We start from the raw sequence: 18,076 nt of genomic DNA, 5'->3' as shown, positions 1-18,076 counted from the left end.
TACCATCACGCTGTGCGGCCTCCGTCTTGGCTGTCCTTCTCCCTCTCTTGGAATTCAGCAGTCTTCCTGTGGTGAGATGGGGGAGTGGTGGTACAGAGTCAGGTAACTGGCCCAGGCCCCCAGAGTCAGTTATTGGGGAGCTAAGGGTGAGAACTTGGTGTCCTAACTCTTATTCCAACATAACGATTTCAGCTGTCCTGTCGGAGTTGCCTATTTCAGGGACAGATCTAGAACGGTTTGGTTTATATGCTTAATCAACATCCCTACTTTTCATACCCCATCTACAATTTAGCTAACTGGTGGGAGTATTTTGTTAGCGTAATTGATAGCTTTATTATGAGCCCACAATTTTCTAGACATAAATCAATGAATAGACACTGACTAACCAAATTATGTATGCTTAGAATATTCATCATTCTTCCACATTATATAAACTGAGTAGTCATGGGCCACTGGTTCATACACCAGCTTTTATATATTGCATAGACTGTTACATAAAAATAGTTGTATTCATTAGAACCCACCCCAGTATTTCCACCACTTGGTATATAGTACCTGGCACAAGTCGGTGTCAGTCTTGTGACTTGGACGGAATTAGGTTAAATTGATTGCAAGTGTTTCTAACATCTTTCAACTAGATTCTGTTATTTTTTCCTTTATTGGTTTTAGAGAGAGAGGAAGGGAGAGGGAGAGAGAGAGAGAGAAACATCAATGAGAAAGAACATCAATTGGTTGCCTCCTGCATGCCCCCCACTGGGGATTTGGCCCACAACCTGGGCATGTGCCCTGACTGGGAATCAAACCAGTGACCTCTTGGTGCATGGGTCGATGCTCAACTACTGAGCCACACGGGCTGGGCGAGTCTGTCATTTATTTAACACCCTGCCCAGATAGGTGTAGACTACAGAACAACTGTTCAAGGACACATTATTAGGTCCAGGTGTCTGTTCCTTGCCTGAAAGATCTACCTAATCAGCTTAGTAGGTCAGTTTGGGAACTGAGACCTTTCTGACACCTTCCTTACCAAGCTAAAGGAAGGGCCATGTTCGCCCTCTGTTCTCAACACTTGGAAGGCCCAAGGAATGTCAGCATTATGCAAGTAGATATTGCGGAGTGTGACAGTGCTGGTTCAAACCCGGTTAATTATAAAACCCAAAATAACGAGCAGCAGTTTCTCCCTAGAGGTGCCATGTAATCCCATATCCTTCTGCTTGTCAGGTCACCTATGAAGGTCATTAGGGTACTTTATTGTCTTGGAACTGATGTTTTGCCTTTAGGATTGTTGGCATCCGGTGTCTCAAATAGATTTTGTCTGATGGTTTTGGGTAAAGAAGTAAAGTGGTAGTTGTTTCTTTCTGTTCTATACCAATAATTTTTCATAGGCACTTACGAAGCTTCTGCTTTCCACTTTATTTTGGTGGGGAATTTTTTATTTATATAATTTTGCTTTAAGACATAACATCCAAAATGCCTAGCATCTGGCTTTTCCCCCGTGGTGCTTGTAGGAGCTAATTTAAAGTCATACACAACACGTTTTCCAGAACATTCATTTCAGAGTCTTCTGAGATAGTTGCTCAATAACATCGTGAGAAAAATTCAGATTTGCAAAGCATTTTTCGTTTCCTCCTGTGTTGCTAATTTATTTAGTAAGCATTTATTTCTAACATTCTTGTTAGCTAAGCTGTAGACTTATGTACCTACCTGCTGGGTCCATAGATCCATAAGCCATCAATGTTCATAGCACTAAAAGTAGGTTGGAGTTTGCCTTTGGTACCTAGTCCTGACCCAAAACTTTCTGCTCCAAGTCCTAAGCCAAACCCTTTTGTACTTTCTTAGATACAACGAAGGTTGTATACGGATAAATGTCATTACGAGAAATTTTTCATCAGTTCTCAACTAAGACTCTGGAATATTTGGGCTAACGCTGGATAACAGTTGTCCACGTTCCCTGCTCAAGGATTTCCCACGTGTGGCCGTAATGATACTGATTTGAACCATGTTTTCATGAAATGCACTTTTTCAGTGAAAGTAAACTTCCTGTCTGTCCTGAAAGAGTCGGGTAAATTTTTGCCTTCGTTAATACCTGCTCATTTTATTTCAGCGGTACAGGTATGGATGGGAAGAAATGCAGCGTATGGATGTTTTTACCTCTTGTATTTACTTTGTTTACTTCAGCTGGATTGTGGATAGTGTGAGTATTCTTTTACTTAATTATTTAAGGACTGGGGTGCAATGTAGATAAAAATGTGGTTTTGATAGTATATGGCATATCTATATAAATATATTTACAAATACTTTCAAATAATGTTTATGAAGTCAACCTTGCTAAAGTCCCTATTTCGCTTCCCTTCTTCTAGAAACCAAAGTAAATAACAAGAGTAATAAATTATACACAGCAGGTAATGAAGACTGCTAGACTTAACTGTGTCCTTCCAGTAATGAACATTCTATAAGCTGGTGATGCAGAGTCATTATTTGCAAAATGTGCTAGTCTGATGCTAACACCCTAAGGATTCCACTACAGTCCGGCTCATGGTCCAGGGTGGGCTTCTGTGACTGGCTCTGGTGTGTTTCTAAAAACGGGTATTATTACACTGGAAGTCTGTCTTATTTTATCACAAAATGTTCCCACTCTTGCTTATTTCAAGTACTGTTCACGTGTAGAAAATTATTTTAGTTCTTTGCAGCTCATTAAGAAAGGTGGATTGAGAATTTCCTGAGAAATTCTAAAATTTGAGTTTGAATTTGAGTTTACCCAAAGTTGTAAGGTCTTATTTCTTTGTTTTCCAGTTTTCAGATTATAATGATTTGCATTAGTTTAGGGGGCATTTTGAAAATTAATAATGACCTATGAGCTTCAGAGATCTGAATGATCTATATATTGGCAAAGCATTGTAATAAAAAAGCATTTTCCTGGATAGGATTTAATGTGGTTGCCTAATAAAATAAAATTTTTTTTTTTTATAAACTTTTATTCTTTCTTCATAGATATTTTATAGCTGTGGAAGATGACAAAATTTTCCCATTAAATGCAGCTGAAAGGTAAAGTTCATCTCTGTAATTCATTGGTCATTAATAGGCCTAACAAAAACTTTGCCACAAATGACTGCTTTAACCTGAGCCCCTGTGTTTTCTGTTGTCCAGGAAACCTGGTGTGAAGCATGCACCGTATATAAGGTAATTTGGTCATTCCCTTCTGACCTATTGGATCTTAGAAAAAGTTGGAGTGTCTTAATTCAGGCTACTAAACAAAGTAGCATAGACTGGACGGCCACAGAAATTTATTCCACACAGTCGGAGTGCCAGCATGGTCAGGTTCTGATGAGAGCCCTCTTCTGGGTTACAGACTGCTATCTCCTCATTGTGTCCTCACAGGGTGGAAAGAGGACAAGAGAAGCCCCTTTTCTAAGGGCACTAATCCCATTATTTGGGGCTCCATCCTCATAACCTGATTATCTCCAAAGGTCCTACCTCCTAATACTATTATATGGGGGGTTAGGATTTCAACATATGAATTTTGAGGGGACACAAACATTCAGTCCTTTTCAGAGGGTTATAGAGTTTAATATAGTCATTATAATAATAATAATATAACATTTCTTATTTTTCAAGTATTGCAGGTAATGAGCCTCCTGCAAGCTGTGTGTTTAGTCAAGTCATGAACATGGCAGCATTCCTAGGTGAGAAGATAATAAAGAATGCTTTATATGCTTTGATGTATTTCTGCTTATTTTCAGTTCTTCCAAACCCATATCAAAAGCATGGTGGGCTTAGTTGATAATTTGGGATCATATCGTGGGGAAGCCAGCTTTTTGTTTTGAGGGTCTTTCCCCTCATAAATCCTGTTATGTTCACTGTTTACCTGAACACTTTCTCAACCCTTTACCATCTGTATCATTTCAGTGTATTCTCGACTTGATTTCTTTCGCTGCATGAAACGATATATTTCACATACCATGCAACCCTGCATGAGAATGTATTACTGTACAGTACATTGGCCTTAAAAAGAATGCCTTGTTTATTTCTTCACTGGCAAAGATGAGGAAATGCCTCGGCTCTGTGATAAACACTGATGTGTGTAGATACTTGTTTAAAAGCTAAAGGTGATGCTCTTCCCTGTGTCTATCACATATATATATATGTCAAGCTGGCAAATGGAGACATAGGTTTAAAAAAAAAAGAAAGAAAATTCTTATACTCATGTCCGGCCCCAAATCCCCACTTTTTCTTCAGGGCCCAAGACCTTGATTTACTATCCTGTCCCCTTTGTTCTGTGAGTGCTTCTGTGACCTGGTAGTCCTGCGGGGACCGGGGATCGGAGCCGGCTGTGCTCTCTCCTTCTCCTGCCCGCATCACGTACCATCTCCTCGGCCAGGCCCTCCCAGTGTCTTTCAAAGGGTCAGCCAGCGGGCATCATTCGCATGTTGTGGGGGTCGGGTCAGTAACAGGTAAATATTTCAACAGTGGTTTTCTGGAAATGATTCTTTTGGAAGGTGAGACTTTTCATTCTATGTGAGAGAGAAGGTGATGTTATTACTGAAGGAGTATCTGTCTTCCCGAGAGGTGATCCGCTATTTCATCGATGTATAATCCGCCCCGCCAAAAAAAATTTCTGCTCACTCTGAACATGTTCTTTTTTAATGTTTGCTATAGGAAAAGGGAAGACCTGCAGACCTCATTGGAAAATCAAGGGAGATGGTTGGTCCAACATGCCACCCAGCCAGAATCTTAGCTCAGAGTTCACAGAGTGAGAACCATGGAGAGCACCCCTTGTGCCGTTCAAAGAGAAGCACACTGGGGGCTTCTCCAGTCAGCAAGATTGCTCCCTGGAGCTAACCTTCCCCTACCCAGCTTCCCAGAGCGCAGTCCACTCGCCTAAGCAGCAAATGTCTGAAGGCATGGACTGCTGCTAGTGCCAGGGGAAGGCTGGATAGGCCTGACGCTGGGGCTGCTGAATCTTTAATGAAGCTCTTCTCTTCAAGCCCTTGGCAGGCAGTGTTTTCATGCCCCAGACACTCCCAAGTTCTGAGAAAGGGGGTGTTTTCAGCAGCCGGTGCACATGTGGGCACCAGGGCCCGTCCTCGTCTCTCAGGTTTGTCTTCAGTGCCTCCAGCTTCAGCTTTCAGGAGCTTTATACTTGCCCTTTTTTTCTACCCTTGACACCACTCTTCTGCAAAGATCTAATTCACTTAGTCATATCGAGGCATACATGACTGCTAAGGAGATATTTGCATTTAGTAGAGCACAAAGCCCCGAGCGTGAATCTTCAATCCCAGTGTCAGGGAGCTTTCTAAACCCCTCTGCCATGACACTACGTAGGCCTGCAGGTTGGTACCTACTCGTGAGCATCCCCCCAGGGCCAATAACAACAATAATTCATGACAGTCATTTACATTCCAGGCACAATGCTGAGAGCTTTAAAAATGCTCCCTTAGCCCTGGCCGGTTTGGCTCAGCCGTTAGAGCGTCGGCCTGCAGTCCAGAGAGACCCGGGTTTGGTTCCCGCTAAGGGCACGTACCTCGGTTGCAGTTTGTCCCCAGCCCTGGTTGGTCGTGCGGGTGGCAGCCACTCGGTGTGTCCCTTTCACGTCGGTGTTTCTCTCTGCCTTCCTCTCTCTCCCTCCCACTCTATCTGAACAAAAAAATGGAAAAATGTCCTCAGGTGAGGATAAAAAATAAATAAATAAAACTGCTCCCTCAGTTCGGCTGGTGTGGCTCAGGTTTGACCAAAGAGTCGCAGGTTTGATTTCGGCACATACCTTGGTTGTGGTTTGGTTCCCAGCCCTGGTAGGGGTCGTGCAGGAGGCAACCAATCAGTGTGTCTCTGACATTGGTGTTTCTCTCTCTCTCTCTCTCTCTCTCCTTCCCTCCCACTCTATCTGAAGATGAATAGAAAAATATCCTCAGGTGAAGATTTAAGAAAATGCTACCTCATCTAATCACGATACAGAGGAAAGTGCTCTTATTTAAAAAAAGGGGGGGGGGCTGTCACAGCTGTCTGTCCTCCACTGAGCTTTAAAGAAACCAATGAACATGTTAGAAACCACATAGTTTCCTTCATATCCTTAAGAAACATCGGTATTTCCCAGTGGTCCTCAGTGTACATATAATCTAAAAAACACCAGTTTGCACAGCTCACAAATTTATCCAGTTACAAAGCTTATGAGTAACTATTTATAAAAGCATTTCAAAAACAAGTTCCCCTCTTCCAGATTATACTCATCACCACCCAGCCCTGCACTGCTCCACCAAGGAGCACTTAGGTTTTTACTAGCTTTCCTGCTCTAAAGTAGTGCAGCATCCGGTGTTTATTCTTTATTATCTTTCATCATTTTTAGTGCCATCTGGTAGACTTAAAACTGATTAAGATTAGTGTTCAGTGGGAGTAAACCAACAATTATTTATTTATCAACTCTGAGAGGGAAAGTTCGTTTACAAATGATTCTTGCTCTGAAGTGGGGATGCTTCCATCTCCCCTGCCTCGTCCTATTTCACCTCAGACTATGACTTCACACGACGTGACTGACGTTAAGAAACAACCTGCACTGCCTGTCAGTCACTGCTTTTTGGCAGCTGTATAGATTATAATTTACAATCTACAAATGAGTTGGTGTAGCATTGATTAAAAATAGTTACCCAAGATCTTTTATCTTTTTGATGGACTAATTGAAGATCAAATGCTCAATTATTTTCTTTACAGAATTAATTATGCTCTTTGTCCTGAGCCAACACTTTATTTCTCCTGGGCGTGGGGGGAAAACCTAAGACACATTTCTTAAAGGGAATATTATTTGCTGCTCTGGAGAGGATAAAGCTAATTGCTGAATTATTTCAGTCACCTAAAAGCAGCAAGTCTCCCTCCTTCTGCCAGAACATATCGATCGCCTGTTCTGCTGTAGTCACAAAGAGGAATCATTGATGCATAAACAATAAAACTAAACCAAACAAAAAGAATTTGGCCAGGCACCAATTTAGAACTACAGTGAAGAGCTGCTATTTTGAGTTGAACTTTAAAAACCCAATCAGGCCCAGCCGGTGTGGCTCAGTGGTTGAGCATCGACCCATGCACCAAGAGGTCGCCGGTTTGATTCCTGATCGGGGCACATGCCCAGGTTGTGGGCCAAATCCCCAGTGGGGGGCTATGCAGGAGGCTGCCAATCGATGTTCTCTCGTATCAGTGTTTCTCTCTCTCTCTCTCCCTTTTCCTTCCTCTCTCTCTGAAATCAATAAAGAAAGAAAAAAATAACCCAATCAGCCTCAAAGTCAAAAAAAATTTTTTAGTAAAGAAAATAAACGATTTAAACAATATTTGTATTATTTTAAACTAGAGAAAGTAAATGGGGCACCTGTACGGCAAAGGACTGTTCTAAATACCCAAAACAACAGGAAGGTGGGTTTTTAAAATCTTGTTTTAAACTGTTGATAAAATCTAAAATTTTTAATGAAACTAAAAATTGGTTAGCATATATAAAGATGCCTCTGAAATTACCCTGCTGCCCAGAAGTCTTTTTCAAGAAGGTATAATTAAACTACTGCTTGGTTGAAAATGAACTTTGTAACAGTCTAAGTCGGCCTCCCTTTAAACCTAATTGTTAATAAAAGTGTTAAAGGGTCAAAATCCTTATTTTTTCCACCACCCTGAAAATTCAGCCAGAGTCTGTTTTAGAAAGAAATTTCGCCTAGTCTGAGTGGATTAATAATGGAATTAATAGGTTAAAAGCGCAAAGTGAGGGTTGAGAATGCAATTTTGGAAGTTGAGTGTTGGGTTGAAGTCCTGTCTTCAAGCAGGTTTCTGTTTCCAGCTTAATTTCATCCTCTGTTCCTGATAAAAGGATTTTCCATCATGCCTGTTACAAACAGGAAGTCTAGCAATGCTGAGACCAAGACTGATGCATGCCCACTGATCTCTTCTCCTAGACCTAGCGGGACACACAGACCGATCCACCGTGATCCTCTCCTTCAAACTACATGACAACCAGAGGGTTCCCAGAGTAATTCCTGCCACTAGTCATCTTTAGAAGACAGGAAATGTTCTGTCTTGGTATTTTGTCCTTAGGCCCTGACTGCTGCCTACCACAGGCAGTCAGCACGTGTCTCCATGGTGCCCTGTGTTTGGGTTTCTGGATTGGATCTAAGGGCTTCTGTATCTGATGATCACTGTGTCAGAGTGTTTATGTCGCTTTCTTCTCTCCCCACTTCCTCCTCCTATTTCCACCCTAAAAAGTAACAAGTTGTGCTTATTTTTTCATCCTCCAGGGTAGTTCTTGTCATTATTAATGGACTTGTAATATAATGTAATGCCTAACTAGGTTCCTCAGACAAGCAGGTTGGAAAACTGTTGTCAATTCAAGTATAATTTATTGATAGTATGATCAATCGTGGGCATTAGCTGAAACATAAATATACTAAAAGCTAAATCAGAATAGAACTTTGAAATTGCATAAATAATGGTTTATTTCTGTTTTGTTTCCAAAATCCAAATATTGTCCAAGTTGAATACCACTCTTTGATCAGAGGTACTTGAAAGTTAATGTCAACTCACTGAGCTGAACTGTGTCACTTGGAATTATGAAATTCAGCATACTTGGAAATGCAAATTTATGGATGGGTGTCCTTTATTAATGGCTACTAATAATGGCCTTTGATCAAGGTAAAACCTTTAGCACATAATTACCTACTTCATTGCTGTATAAATAGGATAATTCTTGAATTTCTAATTATCTCCCCTGCTAAACCTTAATGTCAGAATAAATTGTCTTAGGAAATAGTAAGTGCATTTCCTTTTATGTAGATATAATTTACATTAATTGCAAGTGTCTTTTTTTTTTTTATCACTTGTAAACTAACCTCTCTCAGCTTTTTGTATAAATATGAAAATATCCCTGTACTAAGCTGTTAATAAAGGGGATTCTTAGATTTGTGGCTTGAGTATGGACCATCCTCAAGGTTACTGTTAGGAGTCAGATGTGAAATCTAAAGTTCTCCAGTGACAATTTGCTTCAAAAGATGGAGTGGTCTTTTAAAATAAGTAGTTAACATCATTTGGAAGACTTGAGCTTTCTTAATATAATCAGTGTGATTTTTAATACATACTAGACCTCAAAATCTGCTGCTAAAACCCATAGTTCATCATTTGGTTACTGCAGCTGCTCTTCTTTGACAATGAACAACCCCAGGTGCAATCAGCGGGAAGTAGGAGCAAAGCACTAGTGAAGGGATTTGCACACTTGCCTTTATCTTCCTTCCTGTCCCCAGGAATGATTTCTGGCACAGGGGCCAGCAGGTTTGTCTAGATGTGGAACCTCGTCGTCTTCCCCGTGCTTTCCTGTTCTGTTTGTCCTAACACTGTTCTAAGCTAAAGGATGGTTGAGTCTGAATCCCATTTATTTGTTGTGCATCAAGCTTCTGCAGTGTTCTCCTAAGCCAGTCTGTCTTGGCTGGCCTCGTTTTTAAAAACCCTGAGAACACTATGAACAGTTCCATCATCCTTGTATCACCCCGATCACAAATAGCACTGCTTGCCGCTTCAGCTCCTCTCTGCTTCCCCCAGGGTAGGTAGGATAAAACATCGAAATATTCATAAGCATCATGTGGAAAACTCCTTTTAAAAAACGGTTATTTCGCCCTGGCTGGTTTCGCTAAGTGGTTCGAGCATCAGCCCACGGACAAAGGAGTTGCGGGTTCGATTCTGATCAAGGACACATACCTCAGTTGCAGTTCATTCCCAGCCCTGGTCAGGGTCATGCGGGGGGCAACCAGTCGATGTGTTTTTCTCACATCAATGTTTCTCTCTCTCCCTCCACCTCTCTCCCACCCTATCTGAAGATAAATGGAAAAAATAACCTCAGGTGAGGATTAAAAAATAAATAAGTAACTTATTTCAGCCTGGCCAGTGTGGCTCAGTGGACTGAGCATCATCCCATGGACTGAGAGGTCCCAGTTCCATTCTGGGTCAGGGCACATGCCCAGTTTGCAGGCTCGATCCCCAGTAGGGGGCATGCAGGAGGCAGTCAATCAATGTTTCTCTCTCACATTAATGTTTCTATCTCTCTCTCCTTTCCTTTCTCTCTAAAAAAATCAATTGAAAACAAACATATTTTAAATTGTCATTTCAGAGATTTAAAAATGTATTGTGAAAAGTTTGACTTTGCGCATTGTGGCTTTAGAACACGGCCTCATAGTCTGAGTGTTATAATTTCAGATTTTCAATTTTAATACTTTGTTTTATTCCCCAGCTCTTGTGGTAGCTGTTCTGCGCTTCATACAGCTGAAACCAAAGGTTTTAAATCCGTGGCTGAATATTAGTGGATTGGTGGCACTGTGTCTGGCTTCCTTTGGAATGACTTTACTTGGTAATTTTCAGGTACTTCATTTGGCCTTTTTCACCTACATCTCACACTTCACCTATATGATTATCATAGCCACCGAGGGACAGTCACTATATGGCCCATATCATTCTGTACAGATCTTTTAAAACATTGCTAATAGTGGCTCCTAATAGCGCAGGTTCTCCAGCAGTCAGCCTTTATGGTCTCTCAGCCTGGTCTGCCTAAGTCTGAATTACACATGCGCGGGTGCTCACTGTGCGTTGGAAATACAGCACAGCTACGAAAATAGCTGTTTATTTTCTACAAAGGATTTTAAAGTGTTTTATACATTGTTTTCATAACAAATTGTATCCTAATGTACCTTTCTAGAAAATGAATAGGATCATTGTCTTTCTATTATTAAACACGGAACATCCTTTTAGCATGAAAGCTTGCATTTCAGATTAGCAAACTCAAGTTTGAAAACCCAGAATTTCTCTAGAACACCTATGACTTGTACAAAGATACACTCACTCGTCTTTCCAGAAATTTAGAAGCCCAAGGTCACAACATTTAAGAATAATTTCCCTTGTCAATACCATCACCCAACTCTTGACCTGCATGACTTCATTTGTAAAATAGACAAAGAGGCCCCTGCAGTGTTAGAGAAGTTGCCTGATTTCCCTGCCTCCAGTCCCTCCCCAGCATCCTCCAGCCTGTGCTGGACACTGCTGCTAGAAACTTCCCTCTTGTAATCAAGTACCGGACCTTGGACACCCCTCTCCCTTCTATTGAGTAAAGTCCAACTGGCATAGACATTCAAGAAAATATGGCAGTAGATTGTCAGAGTGCCTCTTGTCCTAACCCTCAGTCCTGATAATTCATTAAACCAGGGTTGTTTGACAGAGAGGCAACCCCAATTTCTCTAATTATTCTAGGTCTCATCCCATGTCAAGCTGGGTAACAAGAAAGTTGCATCCATAGAACATGTTGACTAGGACAATGAATTATCAGGAGAATTTCTGAGAGTTTATCCTGTTAAACTCCAAAATGGTAGGGCACAGAGCATTTTTTGAGATGTTGGTGGGAGTCTTTTCTCTCACTACCCGTCCGTGCCATGGCACTGGCATTGTCGCAAAGTGCTCAACAACTATCGTTTCTCTCAACCAGGACTTGCATGGGGGTTAGTGAGTAGACGTTTTGCTCTTTACTGAAAGCCCCAGGGGAAACCCAGAGGTGAGGCTGTTTTGGGGAACCACAAATAGTCAAAGCCATGAACGATGATGCTCTATTTGAAAAACACTTTCTGGAATACCTCAGAGAATACACAGGAAACAAGTAACAAATTAATTTCCTGTGGAGAAACCAGGTAGATGGTATATGGGGTGAGAGACAGACTTCAATCTTCACTTTTGATAATTCTTGAAGTTTGAAGCATGTAACTATATTATCTATTTGAAAAATAAGGTTAAAATAATAAACGATAGAGTTTAGAAAACCAGTGTTCTAGAAGTAAAATTATACTGGAGGAATCATTATTTAGAATAAGTTTTTAAAATATGTCTTTTGAACTATGGAAGAAGAAAAAACTGGCTTCTTTCCAAAAAAGAGGTGAAAAAAATTGTACAGCAAAAAAAAAATTGTAAAAGGAAACTAATACTGATTTGATGTGACCCTTATTCACAGCAGTGTCAAACAATAAGACATCTGAAGGCAATTCAAAAATATATTTTCACCATGTTTTAAAAGTCACCTCTTCAAAATAGATTTTCTTTTCATAAGTATGTATTTAATAATATATGTAATTATTAAAGATGTTTTAAGTGATAAATAAAAATTTTGAGACAATGTGTAATGACTTGAGGAGTTTACATCTCTAACGCCCAACTGAAATAAGCCAAATGGGTCTCCATTATCCCCTTAACTCTATAGTGCTGTAACCAGGAATCTTCAAACACTGTTTTCTTTTAATGGATCTACAGATATGGCAAAAGTTCATAGGTGGCAGTTTTATGATAATAGGAAAAAACAAAATCCTGTTAACAATGAACTGGTCCCACTATATGGACAGGCCAGTTTTGCAGGAATAATGAACAGCCAAGTCTTATTATTAGTTGACGATACCAATGAAATACTGACCCGTTTAGAATTGGTCCTCCTCAATCAGTATATACAGGTCTCATTTCTTAGTCTAGAAAACAGAATTTGGGGTGTATGTTTGTAGAAACCTTGACATTTCTCTTTCTCTGGGTGTAACTTTCCTGCTTTTTTTCTTTTACTTTTCCACAAAGCTTTTCTGGAAAATAAATTCAAAGAAAAGATTACCACTGCTTTGTATGGTTTTTCTAAACAAATGTTTTGAGGTTTGGGGTACTGTTTATTTCCCTTCTTCCCCTCAGAGTTCAAACCAACTGAGAACTGACACAAGGAGCTAGTGGAAATGAAGGACTGTAATATTTCTAAAATTCATCATTTTGTTATTGGGATATCACTTTACCTATTTTTTTCTCCTCCACATATTCCATTGGCTTTTATGTCTTTTCTGAATGGGCCTCCCCACATCCTCATCTGTTCATCCCTTCAGCTCACAAATGATGAGGAAATCCATAATGTCGGAACCTCCTTGACTTTTGGATTTGGCACGTTGACTTGCTGGATCCAGGCTGCATTGACACTCAAAGTCAACATCAAGAATGAAGGACGGAAAGTTGGAATTCCACGAGTTATTCTCTCAGCGTCGGTCACTCTCTGTGTGGTCCTCTGTATCCTTTGAATGTGAAAAGGGTCTTTGCCAATGGTATTAAAACACAGATAACTTGTCTGTGTAGAAGGTGAGAAAATTGCCATTGTGGATTTGTGAGAATATAGATAGATCATTTCAGAATCTTAGATAAAACAGAAAAGTAAATGGGTATAAAAACAAAAACTCTAAGACTATTTTTCATGCCAAAGAGGAAAACTAAAAATAAAATAAGCTCTGTCTTCTCAAGATTGTTTCGATCTGCAGAAATGGTGGCATGCATTCTCCTAATCACCGATGATATAAATGTTTTCCTTTATGAAAAACAGAATGCATAACCAAAAGAGAATTAGGATTTCCCCCCACCATCTTAAAAAAAAAAATGTCACTTGACTTTATCAGTGGCCCTATAACTTAATTTATTAATTCTAATATGAATTTCAAGGGATAAATACATTTATATCTTTCAGGAAAATAAGCTTTTCTAGAAAACAAATTCAAGAATTGAATTACCACTGCCTATATAGTTGTCCTAAAAAATATATCTGAGGTTTTGAGGTGCTATTTATTTCCCTTCTTCCCTCAGAGTTTAAACTAATAGAGAACAGATACAAGGAGCCAAATGGGGATGAAGAAATCAGCCTTTATTCCTGGTAAATATGGAAAGAATGCCACAGGCCTCCTATCTCACACCCTGGAATTCAGCTTATCTACTCAGTAACAAGTACAGAAACCAGGGAAAGGAAGAGAAGAGTGCTTCACTCAGCATAACCCCAAACAGATCCCAGAGAGAGGCTAGTCTAGGAGGGAGCACAGTGACTGCACCTACTGGTGGCATGGCCCAATGGAAACCAGCCAGTTGCAGTCCCACCAATCAGATTGTTTGTTCGTTCCATGGGGTGGAGTGATCACACATGTTCACTCCCATAGGTCCCCCCAAGGAAACCAGAGAAGAAGGGAACAAGATTCCTAGATGATAGACTGCATAGGTAACACAATTACACATCTTCAATCGTGTAATAGCCAATATTTATTGGGAAGTTATAATGTGCTATGGATTATTCTAAGCACTTAGATGCATCAGCTTCCTAATCTTCACAAGTAAGATTAGTGAAGCACAGAGGTTAATTTACCCAAGATCATACACGGTATGTCACAGTTTGTGGTGATCTTGATTTCAAGTTAGGCTCAGTTCAATACATGATCTTACCTTAGAGAATATGGCTTTAAAATGTAAAACGATTTAGCCCAGCCGGTGTGGCTCAGTGGTTGACCATCAACCCATGCACCAAGAGGTCACCCAGTCAGAGCACATGCCCAGGTCGTGGGCCCGATCCCCACTGTGGAGCAGGCAGGAGGCGGCCAGTTGATGTGCTCTCTCATCAATGGTTCTCTCTCTCTCTAAAAATTAATAAATAAAAAAATTTTAATATAAAATGTAAAAAGAGTTAGCATTTAGTGATATTCTCTAGTTAGAGGAGTATTTAGAGTCTTATTTCTCCTTCCTTCACAAATTGCCATTAAATCATTTATTGATTTTTTTGAAGTTCTGTAGTTGCACTAGAGAACATTTAAGGACTTGAAAATTTTATTGCTAACAACCTGATAAAATATTTTAAGTGAGAAGGTCAGAACTCTGCTAGTATGGGATTTGAAGATTCATCCCTTCCTCATTAACTTAATAATATTGCTTTGACATATTTTGACCCCTCAGTCAGAAGAGTATGTACAGACTTTAAATGATTCTGAGTTTTGAGCTTATACCAAGCGATTCTGATCCATATTGTTTCTGAACACTTGGAACCATTTCTTGGTTCCCAGGTGAATGGATCAAATCTAATCCAGAGAGCCAAGTTTGCTGAAGTAGTTTCACATACTCTCTAAAAATTTCCCAACATCTTACATCTAAGTTCTGAAGCTAGAAGGGGGCATTTCTGGTTTTCCTAAGTAAATGTATGTAGCCCTTGGCCTCTGGTCCTTTCACTAAAGCATATGCTATGAACCTTTCTCAACACCCACACTCCATATATATTCAGGCGTAAGAATCATGTCTGTTTGTTGTTTTAATTACATATTTTCATCTAGGCACCAGTTTAAATGTGACACCAGGAACAAAGCTCGCCTATACAGTATTGTCTGAAAGAAGATAGCGACAACCAGACAGAAAAGGAAGAGGGACCCTTAGACATTATTAGTAGCACGCAGAGACCAGTGCAGCTACGTGGAAGTGGTTAGCAATTTGATAACGTTTAAAAGTGTATCTGTAGATAGAATGATGACCATGAATCCATAGTCATTTGCAGTGATTTTTAAAAAGATAACTTTATTTTTCTGGCCAACTACTTACATTGGGATTGTGACTCCTGCTAATCTCAGTGTATTAGCCGTAGAGTATAGTGGTTGAATGCAAGGCCTGGGAGTCAGAGTGCTTATGTTTGAATCCACCAGTTAAGACCTGTGTGACCTCAGGCAAGTTACTTATCCATTTGGCTTTAGTTTCCCTACTTTAAAAAAAAACAAAACATTTTTATTGATCTTAGAGAAAGAGGGAGGGAGAGAGAGAAACATTGATTGGCTGCCTCCCCTATCTACCCTGGGGACCCGAAACCTGGGGTATGTGCCCTGACCTGGAGTCCAACAGGCAACGGGAGGATGCCCAGCAAACTGAGCCGCACCAGTGAACAAATGCTGATAGTAGGACTGTCAGGAGGATTAAGTTAGATTTTCTGTGAAAGCACCGAGAAGCGTGTCTGGCACAAAGGAAGAGCTCGATAAGGCCATCACGTGTTACTCTTGTAGATGTTTGTGTTCAGCAAGCTCTTGTCAAGCGAATTCTCGCCTAGTGAGGGGCAGAGCCAGACTTTTCCTGTAATCTCTCTCTGGTCAGGAAAGCGTCCAGTTTTCGCGTGGCTGATGGGGGTACTTTCCTTGACCGCTCCTCCCCAGACTTCATCCTCATGGCCCAAGGCATCCACATGTATGCAGCCAGGGTCCAGTGGGGCCTGGTCATGTGCTTTCTGTCCTACTTTGGCACCTTCGCTGTGGAGTTCCGGCATTACCGTTATGAGATTGTTTGTTCGGAGTACCAGGAGAATTTTCTAAGCTTCTCAGAAAGCCTGTCTGAAGCTTCTGAGTATCAAACTGACCAGGTGTAACCTAACCATTTTTCCTTGCTGGTGAGGTGGGTGTGACAGTGGGGATACACCCACTGGACTTGACACATAACCTCATGACACATTTTATACACACACACACACACACACACACACACACACACAGTTCATAGCCACATTTGCCAAATGAGCTCTACAGGGCGAGTTATTTCTTTAATAAAAAAGCACAAGCCCTTCCTTACGTGTCAAAATACACGCTGTTACACTGAAAATATATGCACGACAGCAAGAAGCTTGTGCATGATCACCTCCCCCCTCCCTCTCCCAGTACTCCCTGCTCTTCTCCTTCCCTTCACATAGTTCGGACATTGGGGTCTCTCCACCATAGGGTAGCGCAGGCCAAATGTAACATGGGAATAATGCCAACTCCTGAAGTTGCCTTCAGATCCTAAGGGCTTGGAACCAGCTCATGAAGTTCTGAATCTGGCAGCAGTACCCCTGGAAGTATAGCGTGTCATCCAGTTGGATGGAAGCTGTATAGAGACGTGACCCTGGGTAGCCTGTGGAAAGGATGGGATCGAGGACAGAACTTTCCCACAAAAACTCCGTCATTGTTCAGTGGTTGGCTGAGAGGATTCAGTGAAAGAGGAATATGTTACAAACTGTGAGAGGGAAGCCCACCACCATGATTCGGACTTGACTGTGACCTGAGAAATATTTCCATGTGAATAATATTTGTGATCTGCCCGGCATGGGACAAGATGTGACAGTGAGAGTGTGGTTTCACTGTTGCTTATCTAGTATGCTATGTATAGCTCTTGTTTTATATTTCATGGCTTGCCTTCTGTTTTTTTAAAGTAACTACCAAGCATCTCTCAAGGCTTCATGGACAAAGATGTAGGCCAAACGCAAGAGGTGAGCTTGTTTTGGGCTCAACCTTGATAAAAGAAAAAAAAGGTGACCCTGAAGGCTTAATTTGCTGCTTTTATGTTTGAAGTTCACAGAAAAGCACAAAGAAACATGAGTAGAGGTAATGAAAAGAGCTCCTGCTGGCCATTTATTACAGATGGGAGTTTTCGAGCAAGTCCAAGTCAGGGGAGAGTTTCTTAATATGTATCTATAGCTCAAATTTAGTATTGGGAGAGGGGTTAAGGGTTTTTCATATGTGCAGTTTGTAGAAGCCAATGAAAAGATTACCATCCCCCATAAACAAATCAGCACCGCTGTCCCCTGCTGTCTATCATGTAGCCCCACCTTGAGGCTGTGCTTCACAGAGAGCAGTTATACATTCAACATGTGTTGGAGTTGGCCACGTTGACAGACCCTCACGAGTGCACTTTGTTTCGAGAATCCCCAAATTTACTTTACAGGGGCCTGGGAGTTCATGGAATATAATGTGAAAAGCATCGTTTTTTAATTCAACCTAAACTCAGTTTCTTGAGGAAGGGGGCTGTCAAGGATTTTTCATCTCTGTATCTATCTTCACCTCCTGCACAGTGCCTGGCACATAATAGGTGCTCAACAAATGTCTGTTGAATAGAATTATTGGTCAGGTAACAGAAGGAAAAGGAGTATTAGAGAAAGACTTGAAGACAAGAGAGAATGGAAGATGACTTTCAAGGAAGACGTGAATGGTAGAAATCACGAATGAGGGTCAAATGGAGGAGTGAGAATACTTACAATTAAATTTGTGAGGAAAATAATCGACCAGAGAGTATCCTATTAAAAAGGTATCTTACTGTAAATAGCCCAAGGTGACATTTATTATTTTGAAATACTGCTTTTGGTGGTGGTTTTATTTCTTTGTTTTTTCTATTTTAAAATTTTTATCAGAGAACAAAGATTTATGAAGTTCTCTGTTGCCCTATACCACCCAAAGTAAACAGCTTTTGGTGATGCACTGTACACTTTCTTAAG

The 18,076-nt window shown here is 40.7% G+C and overlaps 1 protein-coding gene across 1 annotated transcript in view; it reads left to right on the top strand.

The window, feature by feature from the left end:
* Positions 1-17,236, top strand: part of TMEM150C (transmembrane protein 150C) — a 96,570-nt gene extending 79,334 nt beyond the window's left edge. The window contains exons 2-8 of the mRNA XM_036271707.1: positions 2,102-2,191; positions 2,989-3,042; positions 3,145-3,177; positions 3,613-3,680; positions 10,235-10,362; positions 12,891-13,068; positions 15,993-17,236. Coding sequence (XP_036127600.1) covers positions 2,112-2,191; positions 2,989-3,042; positions 3,145-3,177; positions 3,613-3,680; positions 10,235-10,362; positions 12,891-13,068; positions 15,993-16,201 — 750 coding nt within the window. The 5' untranslated portion in view covers positions 2,102-2,111 and the 3' untranslated portion in view covers positions 16,202-17,236. The remainder of the gene's footprint in view (positions 1-2,101; positions 2,192-2,988; positions 3,043-3,144; positions 3,178-3,612; positions 3,681-10,234; positions 10,363-12,890; positions 13,069-15,992) is intronic.
* The last annotated feature ends 840 nt before the right edge of the window (positions 17,237-18,076 follow it).

This window comes from Molossus molossus, unplaced genomic scaffold, assembly GCF_014108415.1.
Source record: "Molossus molossus isolate mMolMol1 unplaced genomic scaffold, mMolMol1.p scaffold_m16_p_1, whole genome shotgun sequence".
In the NCBI taxonomy this organism is placed as follows: Eukaryota; Metazoa; Chordata; class Mammalia; order Chiroptera; family Molossidae; genus Molossus; species Molossus molossus.
Note: the sequence above shows the minus strand (reverse complement) of the source record. Positions and strands in the feature narration are given on the sequence as shown.